This window comes from Salarias fasciatus, chromosome 20 (assembly GCF_902148845.1).
Source record: "Salarias fasciatus chromosome 20, fSalaFa1.1, whole genome shotgun sequence".
Taxonomy (NCBI): Eukaryota; Metazoa; Chordata; class Actinopteri; order Blenniiformes; family Blenniidae; genus Salarias; species Salarias fasciatus.
Genome location: NC_043764.1, coordinates 15259861 through 15277432, shown reverse-complemented (window position 1 = coordinate 15277432; position 17572 = coordinate 15259861). Strand labels below are relative to the sequence as shown.

At 41.8% G+C, this 17572-nt stretch overlaps 2 protein-coding genes across 2 annotated transcripts in view; both read left to right on the top strand.

Moving 5' to 3' along the window:
- The first annotated feature begins 1110 nt into the window (after nucleotides 1–1110).
- On the top strand, nucleotides 1111–7225 carry LOC115408063 (toll-like receptor 7). The gene is made up of 3 exons (XM_030118652.1): nucleotides 1111–1271; nucleotides 3170–6169; nucleotides 6979–7225. Exons 1-3 carry the CDS (start codon nucleotides 1269–1271, stop codon nucleotides 7183–7185), a joined length of 3210 nt encoding a protein of 1069 aa, XP_029974512.1. The 5' UTR covers nucleotides 1111–1268; the 3' UTR covers nucleotides 7186–7225.
- A 5400-nt stretch (nucleotides 7226–12625) lies between these two features.
- LOC115407854 (ERC protein 2-like) overlaps nucleotides 12626–17572 on the top strand; it is a 105653-nt gene continuing 100706 nt past the window's right edge. Inside the window, exons 1-2 of the mRNA XM_030118381.1 lie at nucleotides 12626–12727; nucleotides 15167–16292. Of these exons, the coding sequence (XP_029974241.1) occupies nucleotides 15435–16292 (858 nt within the window). The 5' untranslated portion in view covers nucleotides 12626–12727; nucleotides 15167–15434. The remainder of the gene's footprint in view (nucleotides 12728–15166; nucleotides 16293–17572) is intronic.

Below are 17572 nucleotides of genomic sequence, written 5' to 3'. Positions count from 1 at the left end.
TCATCAAAATGCGTTCGCTTCTCTAAGGGTTAGCATTAGCTCATTAGCTCTAGCTTCTCTACAAGCAAAGACACGCGAAAACGCCTTTTCCTGTTAGAAACTCACCAAGCGCAGACTCTTGCTCTTGCTTGATTGTTGTAATACTTGGTATTTTGGCTATAACTTTACTTATTGCAGCTTTCAGACGATGGTTAAAGTTAATCTCCTTAATTTCCGCTACGCACAGTGAAAGCGTCACTTCCGGTTTAGCCACCGGTATTCGCCAAAAAAAATTGAAAACAAAAAGCGGCAACGATGATTGGCTTGGCCGTTTCATGACCGAGCCGAATCCCCTTCTATGGGCTCCTACCCAGACTGAGCCCAGCTTCAAAATCCAAATGCGGCTGAGGAGTGGGCGAGGCTGGTTTACGAGGCAAGGTTTGTGGTGCAGCACAGCAAAACCTGGCTGAGTGGGAAAATTATTTTTTCAAAGCAAGCCTCAACCGGTCAGTAGACATTAAAAAGTAAAAAGAATTTAAAAATATATATATAATGCTCTTACCGATTATCCAATAAATTTCCCCCTGTAGGACTAATAAAGAATTTTCATCTTTCAGTAACAGTGCTGGCAAACCTTTTTTAACAGTGCACAAAGACTCACACACGTCATTGTAGCGCTGCTTCAGACTGGTCAAAGTCAGGAGTTTCTGTCTTTAATCTATTTTTATTAACATTGGTTTATACTCAACAATGTGCACTTATTAAATTGCTTGAAAGTACTGCTTGCACTGTTGCGATGTCTTTGTTCACACACGCACACACGCACACACACACACACACACACACACACACACAGAGTTTCATTGTCAGAAAAAAGTTGTGGCTTGTGGTTATAACATTTCTTTTTCTTCAGAACTACCTGAATAAAGGAAGTTGCCCAGTTTTGTTCACGGATGGAAAATCCCCTGATTTTTAATTTACTGTCTGTTTTGTCACGAGAAATAAATCATTTCCAGCTTTTTTGCGCATTCTGTGCTGGTGTCTTGTGTGGACTGTGCCCTCTTCTCGCCATACATGATTCCTGCATCTGATGCTCCTGAGGAATCAAGCCAACATCACGTGATTTGCCTCCAGCTGTTATATTAATGGCATCACACTTTTACTTCTGTTTGAAACAGTTTTTTCAGACTTTTCAGACCTGTTTTAATCAGTGGTCTGTACACCTGCGCTAAAGGTCACTTCCCATATTTTTCCTCCATCTGCATTTTGAGCGTCTTTCTCTCCCTGCAATGGTGAGTATACCTCCACATTTCACTACTGTTAGAAACGTCAATTTACAATGGGGGAAATAAGTATTGAACGCATTAACTGTTTTGTCATTACATTTATTTCCAAAGATGCAATTCATGTGACATTTCTTCCAGACACTGGTATTAACTCAAATAATCCACACATGAAAAGAAATCACAACATTCAAATCCATAAATAGTGATTATGTGGAATTAAGTGCAATAACACAGGAAAAAAGTATTGAACACACTATCTGAGACTCGTTTAATACTTTGTGGAGAAGCCTTTGTTTGCAATGACTGCTTCCAGACGCTTGTTGTATGTATGAACTAATCGCCCACACTGCTCAGGTGTGATTTTTGCCCATTCCTCCGCACAGATTGTCTTCAAATCCTGAATATTCTTTGGTGCCCTCTGGTGAACCCTTATCTTTAGTTCTTTCCACAAATGTTCGATCGGATTTAAGTCAGGTGATTGACTGGGCCATTCTAACACATTGATTTTCTTTTTTTTAAACCATTCGAGAGTAAACTTTGCCGTGTGCTTCGGATCGTTGTCCTGTTGAAAGGTCCAGCCCCGTCTCATCTTCATCATCCTGGTGGATGGCAGGAGGTTCATCTCAAGAATTTGCCGATAGATGTTTCCATTCATTGCTCCTTCAATTATATGAAGTCTGCCAGTACCACGAGATGAGAAACAACCCCATGCCATGATGTTTCCACCACCAAACTTCACTGTTGGTATAGTGTTATTTGGGTGATGTGCAGTGCCATTTCTCCTCCAAACATGGTGTGTAGTATGACAGCCAAAAAGTTAAATTTTGGTCTCATCTGACCAGACAACATTCTCCCAGTATTCCACAGGCTTATCCAGATGCTGTTTAGCAAACTTTAGACGAGCTTCAACATGCCTTTTTTTGAGGAACGGAGTCTTGCAGGCTGAGCGTCCATAGAGGCCATGGCGGTGGAGTGCATTGCCTATCGTTTTCTCTGTAACACTTGTACCTGCTGCCTCCATGTCTTGCTGGAGTGCTTTCCGGGTGGTCCTTGGCTCTTTGAGAACTCTTCTGACCATCTTTCTGACTCCCTGGTCAGAAATCTTGCGAGGAGCTCCTGTGCGCGGCCTGTTGATGATAAGGTGATGCTTCTTCCACTTGCGGATAATGGCCCCAACGGTGCTTACTGGAATACTCAGATTCTTTGAGATAAGTCTGTAACCAGTTCCATTCTGATGCTGAGCAACAATCAGGCTGCGAAGGTCTTGAGAGAGCTCCTTGCTTTTACCCATCATGAGATGTGTCTTGTTTGACTACTTGGTGAAAAAACAACCTGTTTATAGGGCCATCAATTAGCACTAACCCAGCTGATGTTGGTTTGCACTTATAGGAAGTACAAAGACTAATTACTTTCAGGTGTGAGATGGTATGGTGCCTTTCCTTGACAAACTATACAGCTTTCCCATGGTGTGTTCAATACTTTTTTCCTGTGTTATTGCACTTAATTCCACATAATCACTATTTATGGATTTGAATGTTGTGATTTCTTTTCATGTGTGGATTATTTGAGTTAATACCAGTGTCTGGAAGAAATGTCACATGAATTGCATCTTTGGAAATAAATGTAATGACAAAACAGTTAATGCGTTCAATACTTATTTCCCCCATTGTAAATAGAAATGGAATAGAAACCAGAAAGTTCATTGTCGGTTGTGTGACTGTATCGCAAGTTAAATAGCTTCTTTCGGAAAACCTTCTTCTGTTATGTGCTCCGTTCTTTTGCTCTTACTGTCAGTAAATGCACAAAATGTTTGTGATCACTGTTGCTCTCCGAAGAAAAAACAAAAAAAGCATCTTCCAGCCATTAATTGAGTAACTTATGCAAATTTGGTTCTATTTTTTCAGGCTCTGGTGAGAAATATCCTCATTTTTTGTCAACTTCTCCCTTTAATGAGGACCATCAATCTGAAATTTTTTCCATGTGATACTGATGAGAATGGCACATTTGTTGACTGCAAAGCCAGACCGCTAACCAGAATCCCCTCCATCAAGGCTGATTCCGTGGGATCAATCGATTTGAGTCAGACTGATATAGAGCGAGTGCAGGAGCATGCTTTTGATGGTCTGCCTAACCTACACACCATTAAAATTATGGAAAATTGTCAACCGGGTAAACTGAGAGCCCTGAACAACCGTTACTGCAAAATGGAGATCAACGAAAATGCTTTCAAGAGTCTACATAAGCTGAGATACCTCTCTCTGTCGGGAAACAGCCTCACCTCCATACCCCGGTTGCCTGAAAGCCTCAAGGTGCTTGATCTGCAGAAGAATTGCATCTTCAATATTAGCCATCACTTAGGCACTCCAGATCTGGAATCACTCTTTCTCTCATATAACTGTTTTTATGCAAACCCCTGTAACCAGTCCTTTTACATCAGTGAGGAGGTTTTCAGAAAGCTGCCAAAACTCAAAGTTCTGTTGTTAGCTTACAATAATTTAACGGCTGTCCCAAATGGACTGCCACCTTCCCTGGAGCGCCTGGATTTAAAGGAGAATGCAATCACGGAGGTTGTAGAAGGAGCATTTTCCAACCTGACTCACCTCAAGTATTTGAACTTGGAATGGAACTGCCAGCGTTGTGACCATGCAGCAAGACCTTGCTTCCCGTGCCCAAATAATCTCCCCCTATTGCTTCATCCAAACTCATTGTTTGCAGTGAACAGCTCTCTCTATTACCTGAGCCTGAGGGGCAACTCTCTGAGAACATTCCCACAGGGGCTTTTCACACCTTTAGTCCATTTAAAGAGATTGGACATCTCTGACAACCTCCTGGCATGTGCAATTCAGAATGGGACCTTCTTTGGAGAGCTCAAGGGTCTCTTATGGATCAGTCTTATCTACAACTTTGAGCCGCTCATCACTTTTGAGGAACTGATTCTGTCCCCACATATTAGCAAGATGTCTAGTCTCCAAAAAATTCTTTTGACTGGTAATTTCTTTCGCACCCTTTCAAAAGAGAGCCTCAAAGTCCTGTCTAAACTTCGAAATCTGACCCAAATTGAATTGAGAATGAATTTTATTAATTCTTCAGACTTGATTTTTGTCAAAGAATTACAGTCTCTCATATTTATTGACCTTTCTCAAAACATGCTTACTTTCCTGCCAAACTGTTTTAATTCCTCATCTCAGCTTGTGACACAGGGAAGCTGTCAAACCCAAAACTTGTATTCAGGAAGTTACCACGATCGGCCACGTATTTTCAGAGAACGAGAAGTGGCAGCAGAAATGAACTTCTGGGAATCCAACCAATCGGATGCTCTGGAAGTATTGGAGGACAATATGTCAGACATTCCTGCTGATGTCTGTAATGGATCCTCTGTGTGTACACTGTGGGACTTTAGAAATCAGTTTTGCAAAAATGAGCTGACGTTGGACCTCTCTCAAAATGATATTCTCTCCCTTAACAAAGACATGTTTTTAAACATGGAAAATGTTGTTTGTTTGGACCTTTCTTTTAATTACATGAACCAGGCAATGAAGGGAGGGCTGTTTATTAACCTGAAGAAAGTGATATTTCTTAACTTGGCATATAACAGGCTTGATTTGTACTATGAGGATGCGTTCAGTGAACTCAAATCCACTCTGAAGGTTTTGGACATCAGCAACAATGACTTCTATTTCAAAATGCATGGAATGTTCCATCGTTTAGAGTTCCTTCAGAATCTGATCAACTTGGAAGTCCTCAGTCTGGCGAACAATGGCATCGGGATGAGAGTAGATCAACGATTAATCAGCAACTCACTGAAGTATCTTTACTTCAGTGGAAATCATCTCGACATATTGTGGCAGTCTGAAAACAAGTACACTCATTTCTTCCAAAACCTGACAAACCTCATTTACCTGGACATCTCCAACAATCACCTGAAGTCTGTCTCTCCTGAAGTGCTGAGTAACCTCCCAAGAAGCCTGGAAGGCCTCAGGATCAGTGACAATATGCTGGATTATTTTCCATGGCAGAACATCTCGGCACTCGGTAGTCTGCGTCATCTGAACTTGAGTCAAAACTTTCTCTGGTATTTGCCTCCGAATGGAACAGAATTTGGAGCCAATTTTTCTGTCCTGGACCTCAGTCACAACCACTTCAGTTTCATTCCTGAGGATTTCTTCAGTAAGGCAGATGCCTTGCAATGTCTATATCTCAGCCACAACCAGATCAAGGAGTTGAATCATCATTTTCTCCCTGCCCTTTTTAAAAATGGCAGCAGTCTTGTGAATGTCACCCTACATGCCAACCCCTTCAAATGTGACTGTGACACTTCATGGTTTGCTGACTTCCTTCGTACCACACAGATAAAAATCCCTTATTTGACCACTCATGTGCATTGTGAGTTTCCCGAGTCTCAGCAGGGTCAGAGCATCCTGTCTATTGACCAGCGTTCCTGCCAGGACATTTATGGCAGCTTGGCCTTCCTCATTTGCTCCTTCTTGACTGTGATGTTCACTGTTCTTCCTCTGTTGAAGCACCTCTATGGCTGGGATATGTGGTATTGCATGCAGGTGCTGTGGGCAGGACACAAAGGCTACTCTCGGCTGGGGGGTTTGAATTCAAAAAACGTTTACGATGCATTTGTGGTGTTTGACACAACCAACCAGGCTGTGAGGGACTGGGTTTACAATGAGTTAATCGTTCATCTGGAGAACTGTGGTCACAGGAGATTCTGTCTGTGCTTGGAGGAAAGAGACTGGATCCCTGGACTTTCCCGCATTGACAATCTCCACAATGCCGTCCACAACAGTCTGAAGACTGTGTTTGTGCTGTCGAGAGGCACTAATGGAAGTGAAGCGGTGCCTGGAGTGATTCGCCAGGCCTTTTTCATGGTTCAGCAAAGGCTTCTGGATGAGAAGGTGAGTAGAAGTACCTTTTCTGTTTTCATGGTTTTTTGTTTTTGTTTTTTTTTCTTGTGATGTCCGTTGTAATTTGTTGTACCTCCTCATATTAATCTCCTCTCACTGAAGGGAACTTTTCATGTCAGACCTGTCAAGTGTTTTTTATTTAAACACTGGAATACAGAAGAAAAAAAAATCATTCAATGAGAGCTGACTTACCTATGATCTTTCACAATTTTGTGTTTTTCTTGTCAGAGCTCCTGCTACTCTTCTGCTCATTACTGCTGCCAGACACACAATCATAAACCACAAGTTCATTCCTTTACAGTTGATTCCTCCGAAATTTGAAATACATATACTTGTTTAAGCTTTTCAAGGTTTTTTGATCTGGGGTTTTTGACCAATTGTGTGCCCTGCAGAGATTTTGATGGCTCAAGCTCTGCTGGTCACCCCAAAAATGCTTTGCTTGTTTTTCTGTTGATGAATAATAAGACATAATATTTTCCATCTGAGGTCCAAAACATTTTCCATCTGCAGACTCACTGTGATGCCTCTGCTTTCATATCACATCTGTTATTACCTATGAGTTTTATCATGGCCAACGCTGTTAAGAAAAACATATTCAAGACACTTCAACAAATAACCAACAATAGACCTAAACCAGCGAAAACACATAGTAGTTATTTATTTATTCTTTTTCTTTGACCTGCCTGTATTATCTGATCTGAAACGGTTACAATTAAACACACCAAAAAAATTTCTTATTCTTATTATGTTCTTATTCAATTTGACTTAAATGACACTATCTCTTACTGTTTCTGAGCCAGGTAGATGCAGCGGTGCTGATCCTGTTGGATGAGATGTTTCCCAAACTGAAGTATCTCCAGCTGAGGAAGAGGCTGTGCAAGAAGTCTGTGCTGTCCTGGCCAAGAAATCCAAAAGCTCAACCACTGTTCTGGAATCAAATGAGGATGGCACTCTCATCAGATAACATCAAATTTTATGACAACAAGATGAGTGAAAGTTTTATCTAGACTCATTTTAACTTGAAGGAAATATGAATATTTTGGATCTTTACCCATTTACCAATTTTTGACACATTTGAACTTTGATGATCTGAGTCACATTTAAAGGTGGAATACAACATTTTCTCGAAAAGACGAAGCTCCACGTCTGTTACTCACTTTTTGAACAACGCGCATGCGCCAGACCATCCGCCCGGCTCTCCTGCTTCTCCCAGAAAACGCGGAAGTGTACGAGCGCGATCTCCTCTTCTCCGGCGTGCACGGCTCTGTACAGTTTCTGCGATCCGCCTCGCTCATAAATAAAGCTTTTTTTTTCCGAAACAGCTACAGTTTCATTATGTCAGACTCGCCATCGGTAAGTACGAGCTCAGAAACTCACCGGCTACATAAACACTCTGAATGCGCATGCGCAAAAGGGAGAAGCTGATTGGGCGCAAGCACGGAGAACCGCCTTACGAAAGCAGCTCGTCAGAATGATTGACAAACAGACCCACCAGTTATTTAGGTGATCCACCCGGAAATCAAAATGTTGTATTACACCTTTAACAGTGCACTGAAATATGTATTATACATTATTTTTCTCTTGAAAAGACCATGGATATTATTTGTTGTTTTCAGCGTATTTTAGCATGTAAATTGTTCTTTGTTCCAGTCTTGTGAAATATTATTGTAGATTAGTCTCTTTTGATGAAACACACACACACACACACACACACACACACACACACACACACACACACACATATACACATATACACACTTGATCCTTTCCAGGGAATTGTTTTGATGATTTTAGTGATGTTGAACCATAAAAATAAAGTTCACTTGATTTCATTTGATTAACATCATTTCATGTACTACAGAATAGTAGTGAAACTGAAACAACCCCCAAACCATCCACAACCTCAACATTTCACTTCCCTTTGGTTAGATGTTGGAAGAAAATGAAACGGGGAAGTCCTCATTTCCAGTCGAACAGAAACGGAAAAAAGGTACATTTTCATATTGTGATATTGATTTGCATCACACAGTACCTAATTTACATACGTTACACTCAAAACTGGCCTGAACGTGGCGTACGCGACTTGCTACACCAATGTCGGGATTTTGAGATTTAATATTTTATATATTCAGTGTTTTACACGATAGTGAAACCAGCAATTATTTGTATATTTTGCAATATATTGGTAAATATGTTCTCCTTTCATTTGAGTAATGTGTTGTATGATCAGAACTATCAGCGGAATAAACCATGTTAGTACCTGAAGGTAGGTAATGTCATGCACATATATCTTTGCCAGTCAAAGCATGACCATAACAATCCACATTTTGTCCTACCATTAATGTGAGCTGATACCTAAACATGGACTTGTAGCGCCGCAGCAGTGAAACACTTTCTATTAAGGAACCTTTGACAGGATACCTGTTTCCTCCTCATGTCCCTCTGCTTCTGAGGACACAACACTCAAGCACTGACCACATGCAGCCCTTCTCTCAATTTTCTTTTCCACTGTCTTACCCAGATATCATTTTCCTGCCTCTACTTACCCCACAAGCTCTTCTGTTTCACTCTCCGTTAAATGTTCCATGTCTTCTCTCCCATGATTGATCATAAAAGTCTATTGATCAGCATGCAGAATATCCAGAAAGTACTTCGCATTGACCATTCATGGTAGAGAATGGGCGTGTCGAGAGCAGGACATGAGGAGAAGCCACCTGTGCAGCTTTGCTTGTGATTGTGATTTATTAAGGAAAAGTGATTGCAGCTGAGAACCGGTTTTAGAAATCTGACTTTTTTTGGGGCATTCGTAAACTTTTACCATGTATCCTATGCCATGTTTTATAAATGAGGCCCCTGGAACTTAAATTATTTTGGTGGCACGCATTAACTGTGTAAAGATGAATGTTCTGCCCTGCTTCCTGTACTTATTTCAGTGTATTCCTCTTTTTTTTTACCCAGTTCTTTCTTCAGTCAGGTCGATACGTTGGTTTCAGAATTTCTGTGGGATAAAAAGATTTCCAGACTGTCCAAAATGTATTTACAGCGACCTAAACTGTCCGGAGGTATGGCCTTGCCTAACTTTAGATTTTATTATTGGGCTTCTAATATTCGTACTTTTAAATATTGGCTTCAACCTGACACTGGTCTATCTCCAGACTGGTTAGTCATGGAGAAGAATTCTGCTAAGCCTGTTTCTCTTGTGGCCTTACTTTTTTCACCTATTCAAACTCCCAACAAAAAATACTCGAAGAACAGCATTGTCAAAATATCTCTCAAGATTTGGACTCAATTTAAAGGTTTTTTGGTCTGCAAATGTATTCACATAATGCCCCGTTAGCAGCAAACCATGTTTTTCTTCCATCTATTACTGATAAAGCTTTTTTGGTCTGGTCCACCCATGGTATAAAAACATTTAAAGATCTTTACATCGATAATGTTTTTGCCTCTTTCCAGCAACTTTGCTTGAAGTACTCCCTTCCAAAGCAACATTTTCTCAGATACTTGCAAGGTCGCAGTTTTGCTCATAGCCACTTTCCTACTTTTCCTAATTCACCTGAAGAATCTCTTTTGGACTCCTTGCTTGTATCTTCTTCAAAGTTGAAAGGATCTATTTCTTTTATTTACAATCAGATATTGGCTATACGCTCAAACTCTCTAAGTTCAATGAAAGCACTTTGGGAGGAGGATTTGGGAGAAACTATATCTGATGAGTTATGGTCCCAAATTTTAAAGCAGGTTCATAAGTCTTCCATTTGTGCAAGACATTGTCTTATACAATGTAAAATTCTCCGTGTCTATTATACGAAATCTCGCTTATCCAAAATATATCCTAATGTCTCACCCGCTTGTGACAGGTGTCAACATTCTCCTGGAAATCTCATCCACATGTTTTGGCTATGTCCACAACTATTCAACTATTGGACTGAAATTTTTAATTTTATTTCAAAAGTAATCGGGAGGACAATAGACCCAAAATCTTTCGGTGCGCTGTTTGGGGTATTTGCAGGACCATCTCCCCTCTCTACTTCCCAAACAGACTCTTTTGCTTTTATGACACTTCTGGTGAGACGGGCGATTTTGTTTAAGTGGAAGTCTCCACAATCTCCTTCCTTTACTCATTGGCTTAGGGATCTTTTATACTTTCTTAAACTTGAGAAAATAAGGATGACACTCAATGGCTCTTCGGAAAAATTTATGCAGACTTGGCAGCCATTATTTCAGTTTGTTAAACAAATTAACTTCCCCTCGGTCCCAGATTAGTAGCAATGGGTTTTTTTTGTTGTTGTTGTTGATGGTTTTATCTTTCTCTGGAGGTTCTTCTGTCATATTTATTCCCTTTTTATTCTGGGCATGCGGCTATTAAATTGTCACATTGTTTTTACTTTGTTAATTACTGATTGGCGTGTTATGTTCTTTTTCTTGTTCTGTTGGTTTTTTTTTCTTTTTCTCTTTTTTCAAAGGAATTGTACATGTACTGAGTATGACCTTGTTTTTGCCAGTTTTATTTAAATGAATATTTTGTACAATTTCTGTAAAATCTCAAAGTTTGAGAAACAATGAGGCCCCTGGAAAGTATAACTAAGTGTCAGCACATAAACAAACCTGTGAACAATATAGTAAATGTTGTTTATCTTCTGTATCAGTTTGAGTGAACAGAACAGGTGCATAAAATTAAACATCTCTTCACAAAGTACAGTTTAAAGTAGTTTGATGTGATAAAACCCTGCTGAGTAATTTTGGCTCGTTCCTGTAACATAATTCTCACGGGTCTTGTTGAGAAAAAAATTGTCTTTGAACGTCAATGAAGTTTCAAACATTCTTCATATCAACATATTTTGTAATCCTCAACATGAAGTTCCTCATTGTTTAACAGAAAATGTTTCTTTTTATGAACAGATCATGATTTTCATTGAACATTTCATTCTTTTATTTGTTTATTTTAACATACTTAAATGCTCTTCATGATAGCTGCCACCACTTGTGTGTGAATGGGCTGTGGAGGACTGTTGCAGATTGGGATGAGTCTTTGGGACATTTGAGGACTATTGTGGACTATTGAGAACTGTAAAGACTAAAATAACTTTTATTAATTTTAAGGACTTTATGGACTGTTGAGGATCATTGAGGACTGGAAAGGAGTATTCATACTCGGTAGCGGAGCCAAAAAATGTTCGGTCACTCAGGGATTTCACATAAGAAAATGGCGTAATTTAGTTCGCACAGCTTGTGCCGTCTGTCAGAAGAAACCTCGCTCACCTGGCACCCTTGTCCAGGGCAAACTTTCGTCTGCTGTACGGTCTGCGGAGTCTTGTGTGATTGGTTGGATTTTCCTTGTTTACTTCCGCATTCTCCCGGCTCGCACAGACCAAAATGGATACCGCCTCTGTCGACTTTTCTGTGTCTCAATGACAAATCTTCCTCTTCCACAGCTTTTAAACATCTGCTCCCCCTCCCCCTCCTCTTCTTTCATCAACTCATTTTCTACTCTATCCGCCATTGCTTCACCCTTTTACCATATCATGGCAACATCGGGAGAGGTGTGCCAGTGGTGAGGGGGCGTGGCTTCCCAGTTCGCACAGCTTCTTCTTGGAGTATGAAATGTCTTTACTGAAACAAACTTTTTTCGGCTGCTTGACGTCATGAAGCAAACTTTATTCTTCATTTTAGAGCATGAAGAGGCTTTGAGGATTGTTGAGAAATGTCTGACTGACAAGGACGCTTTTAAGGTGTTTTCAGACCAGCTGTGTTTGATCCAGATCGGAGACCACTTCAGGAACTTTCTGGGGAGGTTCGCTTCATTCTGGGCATGTGTGAATGCTCATGCAAGTGCATGTGCTGATTGGTATTTGGTCAGACTACTACATACATTGGCTGATTGAGGCTACCCACTGGGGCAGGATTTCCACTTTCAGTCCAGACCAATCAGTGAGCTGTGTTTCTTCTTCGTGAGGCTTCACTCCCTCTGTGGTCAGTGTTCATTTCAGGCGCCGGTGCCCCCGAATGAGCAGCTGATGTAACTGCATGATGTCTTGGTTTGGTGCGGTTTCAAACCAGCAGCATGAATGTAAATCAAACCACCTTGAAGGTGTGAGAATTCTCTCAGTAATTCTTGAAATCTAAATTCTCACTCCTTCTGGTTAGCTATATGAAATATTTATTAATGTATCACCAGATCTATTGAAGTGAACATTTTTGTTTCAGCAGGTTGTAGTTACTAGTTAGTTTAGATACCCCCCCCCCCCCAACAACTGCTCTGCTCTTTTTTTTTTTTTTTGTTTTGTTTTTTATGCCCCCTCTCTCTCCCTTTCCGCCCTTGGTTCAGACCTCTCAGGTGCCAGCTGCCGTCTATGTAAATATAGGGGAGGAAAAAAAAAAAAGACACCATCCAATCATTGCTGTTCGTGCACGCGCCAGCTGGGGGAGCGCGCCCCCGCGGAGCTGTTGGCAGGACGGGTCAGGAGCTGAGCGGCCGAGATCATGGAGCCCGAGCCCGGGGCGGACACGCTGCAGGCGGCCCACACTGCGCGCTGATGGAGCGGCACCTGTCCGGTAAGCGAGGACGCGCAGCTCCACTTTGTGGCAACATTCGGAAACATTGTTTCCAACAAATGAAGCGGCGTGCTTTGAGTGTGTGTGGCAGATTAATTATTATGTAAGGGACTAGCTGGAACTCATGTAGCCTCAGTGTGCATATGAGCAAGAAACTAATCCTTCATGCCGGGGTCGTAGTAGAATTATTCTTTTGCGTCCCGCCTGCATGTCACATGCGATCCGACCGTTTTTACTCGTGCTCGTCCCGAAGTGTGGAGCTGCATGGGAGTTTGGACTTCTGTCTGTCTGTGTGGAGCTTCATCAGAAGCCTTCATGTGGATTTTGTAGTGTGATGCGGATGTTGCAGGCTGGGCGATAACTCGGCTTTCTCTCCACGCAGCAACAGCTGGCCGCACACTCACAAGTAAGTGCAGAATCCAAACGAAGAGAGGCGTTTTCTCACTTCTCCTTTTAATTCTTGCACTTTCAGCGCTTCTCCCCCGGCAGGATGGGGGTCTGTACAGCTGTGAACTTGGCGCTTGGCAACTGAAATGCATCAATGCCAGTGATAAGTCCATCTTAACGAGAATATCTGTGCGTAAAGCTTTAATAATACACAGCCGCCATGCGTGCGTCTGGAGACTGACTGTAAATTGTCAATCATAATATCAATACGACTTGATATGTTTCCTGGTAACGTTAAACGGAGAATTGCCCTGCAGGTTACATGAAGCTCAATTCATTGTCTCAAACCATAATGGATAAGGGATTGACAGATATGTTATGACTGACAAGCAGACTTAACCAATCTCTCAGTTGCATCCTGTGCAGTGACTCCCAGCACCCAATCCTCTTGGATTAGAGGAGGGATTATGATTTAGATTTGCCTCTGCTTTGCAGACTGCCTCCAATATCTGGTCCATCATGGATTGAGTTGCATTTACTGAGATTTCTAAATACTTTTTTCATTATTATTAATAGCATAAATCCCATAGTGATGCATGGATTTTTGCATGTCAAAGATAGCCGGTTCCCCTGCTCCCACGCCACCTGATGTTGGTAAAAATTGATTTTCATCTCCATGTGGGCACAGCGTTGAAAAGCAGAGGAGTTAGCTGAAAATGCCTGCTTCCGTACTCCATTTTTAGTTGGAGCCTAAAGTACCAGTCTACAGCCTGGTAAAGTTTGATGATAAATTTAACCTCCAAGTGATGTAGGTAATAAAGGTTGGCGTTCCAATACTTTTTGCTGTCTGTGTAGACCACTGTAAACCTATATTTCTTCCTGACATGAGAAAGTGTGAGAGTTCATGCACTTCATTAGTTTAGTTTGGAACTGTCCATGGTGCTGAAATCGTCACGCTGCCTGATTTCTCTCCCTTCACTTTCTTCACTGACTTCTTAACACACTGACTAAGTTAAGAGTCGACAGTAGGATGATCACATCACTAATCTGGAGTCTGGGGAGTGAAAAGATTGGTTTGCTGCCCACCCAGCTCTCTCACAGCCCCTAATAAAGAAGACGGGGGATTTCAAGCTCTGCAGTATTTGGGAGTAAGTTGCTCTGCTCTCTAGGATCCACTGTCTCGGTTATTTTCCAGCTCGTGACGACGAGCTGAACACTATTAAGAAAAAGTGGAAAATGCAGACTTCTATCTTCCCACAAACTGGAGAAGAACTGTTTCACTAGCTCAAGGGGCAATAATGAAATGTGTGGCAACATATTGCTCTTCCAACTTATAGTGTTAAAGTCTGTTATTTTGCATTTATTTTCACAGACGGTTTGACTGATTGTGACTGCATACTGATTTAAATGTTTTTTGCTGAGATGATATACAGCTTTTTCTGTTTATTCATCTTTTATTTGAAATTATTAAATTATTTATTCTTTAATATTCTTTTAAAAAGTAATGGCCGTAGTGCTAAAAAAAAAAAAAAGTCACAAAATAAAGAGAAGCAAGCGATCACATTTGTGTCGCATCTGAATGAAGACCTATTTTACCCTTTAATGGCAAATGCATATGTCTGGTAGCTCCCACATTTAGTACTATTTCTGTGTAAAGAATCATTTTAAAGTTGAATCTCTATGCAGCACATGATCTATGTTTCTGATAAGCTATACATATGGCAAGTGAATGATTGTATTGTTGGACAGTGATGCAGTGGAGAGATTTGTCCAATTTTAAGAATTGTGTAGGTAGAAATGATGAATCATGGGTGTTTTTGGTCAGTTTAATTATCAGATTTTTATCGTTTATAAATTTCACATTAGTCATGTTATTTTACACTTTATCTTCAAATCACAGTCTCAGGCAGTGGTTTGAATGTTTTTTGTTTTAAGGAGTGTGGTACAAAGCACCCTAAAAAAGTCAAGCTGACATTTTTCAAGAAAAACAAGTTCACTATTAACATTTAGTTTTTGAGATCTCTTTTTATTTTTGTACTATGATTTGTCTAGGATCCACGATGTCTGGCTCTGTGGCTGAAATCACAAGACCTCTGGCCTGTGTGTGTGGGAGCCCTGCAGCCTGCAGTCACTGCCTCTTTCTTCTAATAGGACCAAATAAGACTCAGCCTCAAGCCCTCAAGACATGGACAGGTGAAAACTGAGAGGCCAGCTGGTGGCCTTTAATTTATGGATCTCTAAAGGGACGAGAACATTTCTTGTTCAAAACAAACATCAGCATTTTCTTTTCAAATGTCATATTTTGCCAATTAGGCTAAAAATGCCTTTAAACATTCGAGCCAAGCCCACACAGAGCAAGCTTTCTGCTGCCACCAAGAGCAGCGGGCATACTGATGCCGGCACGTCACATTCACGCTTCTCACGGTCCCCCAAACTGGGAAAAGGCAAGCATGCTACGAGCTCAGTGCCGGGGTGCCGCTCTGGCCTGGAACCAGGTTCTGTGTCAGGAGGGATTCCTGCAACGGGGCCCAAACTGGCCGGAAGTCAAGGGTCGGTATCAAGGCCGGGTATAAAGACCAAAGCTGGCACAGCGGCAAACAAAACCTCAGCTCATGGGTCAGCCACAGCTCCAGGTGGTAAGACCCTGTCTATGGAGAACATCCAGTCTTTGAGTGCTGCTTATGCTACCTCTGGCACCATGTATCCCAACGAACGAGAGTCCTTGGAACCATCTGGCGGGTACCCCAAAGGCACCATGACGCTGGGCAGGAGCACCAGTCGCTCTTCCTATGTCGGCAGGACGACAGCTATGGGAAGCAGCCCCAACATCACCTCCTCTGGGATGCATCACTCGTCAGAGTCCTGCGCAGACCAGGCCCTGCTTTCTGCGGGGACCTCAAGCTTGCGTCGCCAGTCTGGAAGACCGACGCTGAATTCAACCGGACGAGGGGAGGCCTCCACGTTCGATCTCCACACCCAGCTGAGGGAGCTCCAGAGAGAGAATGACACCCTGAGGCGGGAGCTCGACGGAGGCCGGGACGGGAGGATGGGGCCTTGCGTGAACAGCATCAACTTCTGGAGCCCAGATGCAAAGAGAGAAAAGGGGGGCCGTCGGGAGGAGGGGGCTCGGAGCTCAGTTCTGAAGGACCAGTACAGGATGAACCAAGAGGATTTGCAGGTGAGGAAACAAACTGAACAGTTGCAAATGTTTGTGAACTGTGGTGAAAACTAGCACCATGAATGATTCAGAGTGAGTCACTTCAACACCTTTTACTCTTTGTTGAAGATGATCATCATTATCGTCATCAAGCGTTTTGTGTTCATCCTCTCCCCTCCTCTGCACATAATCCCTTTTACGCCATACCTTTTGTTCCTTTCTTGAAGGTTGCATCGAGAGGTTTCTGTGCACCTCATTTGTAAAGATATTTGCAAGGCTGCACAGGTTTCCATGGGAACGTGCACTAGCGGCGTCCACTCAAAGTGTTCGCCAGCTCACGAAAAAGCAACTCACAGCTCGCTCTGGAGCAATGGTGACCAGGCTGTCCTGTGCCACTTCTCCCTGTAGTCTGACCCACTTCGTCCCAAGAATCATTCCTCTGTCTGACTCACTCGTAGTTAAAGGATAGTGTCACTTTTTTTCCTCATATCTCCTCCAGTTTTTCATCTTGTCAACCTTCTGTTTCTCTGTTTATGGAGTCTTTTCCATCCTTCTGTCTCTGTGCTTATATATTTAAAATCTTTGTGAGTTATATTAGATCCACTGAACCTCATGTTTTCAGATTTAAAAATTAGGCTGAGAATTATGAACAAGTAGATGCAAAATGTTTCTATCTTTATCAGCCATTTTACTAATTCAGTCACTAACATTCAGCCATCTCTCACGCAAACTTTAATCATATCTGAGCTCTCTCTTCGTAACCAAGGAGCCACCTCTGCTTTCATATTTATAGCTTCTCATCTCACATTGTCACGGAGTGTAAGGACACGGTGACACACACACCTATGTGCAGACACACATTCTCCTGATTTTAAGTAAGTAAGCAAATAAATTCTGTTCGTCTGCTGCAACCAGGCTCACACACCGTTATTATTATTTTTTCTCTATTTTAGGCTTTGCTTCATATTTTTAACAGTTTAGCCTCAGTGGATTTCAGCTTCATTAACAGTATGCATTACCGAGGAGTCGTGGCCAAATCCCTCCGTCACTCTGACACTCCAGTGTTTCTGTCAGCCCTGTCATGTCTCCAGAATCACAGAAAAGTCTTGAAACATACAGAATCGGACATCATTAGACAAGGTCCTCATGTTTACTGTCCATCTTTTTTCTTCCCTCTTTTGGCTTCTCTTCCTTTACCTTGTTATTTGCACTTTGAGACATTTTAAGAAGAGTTCAGTCTGACAGGAGAACTTTGTAATTAGCATACGAGATGTCACCTTTTCTCCTGCCTGCGGTGACCA

Coding starts and splice junctions, on each gene's coding strand:
- LOC115408063 (XM_030118652.1), top strand. Junction 6,170..6,978: donor AAAGGCTTCTGGATGAGAAG/GTGAGTAGAAGT, acceptor TTTCTGAGCCAG/GTAGATGCAGCGGTGCTGAT.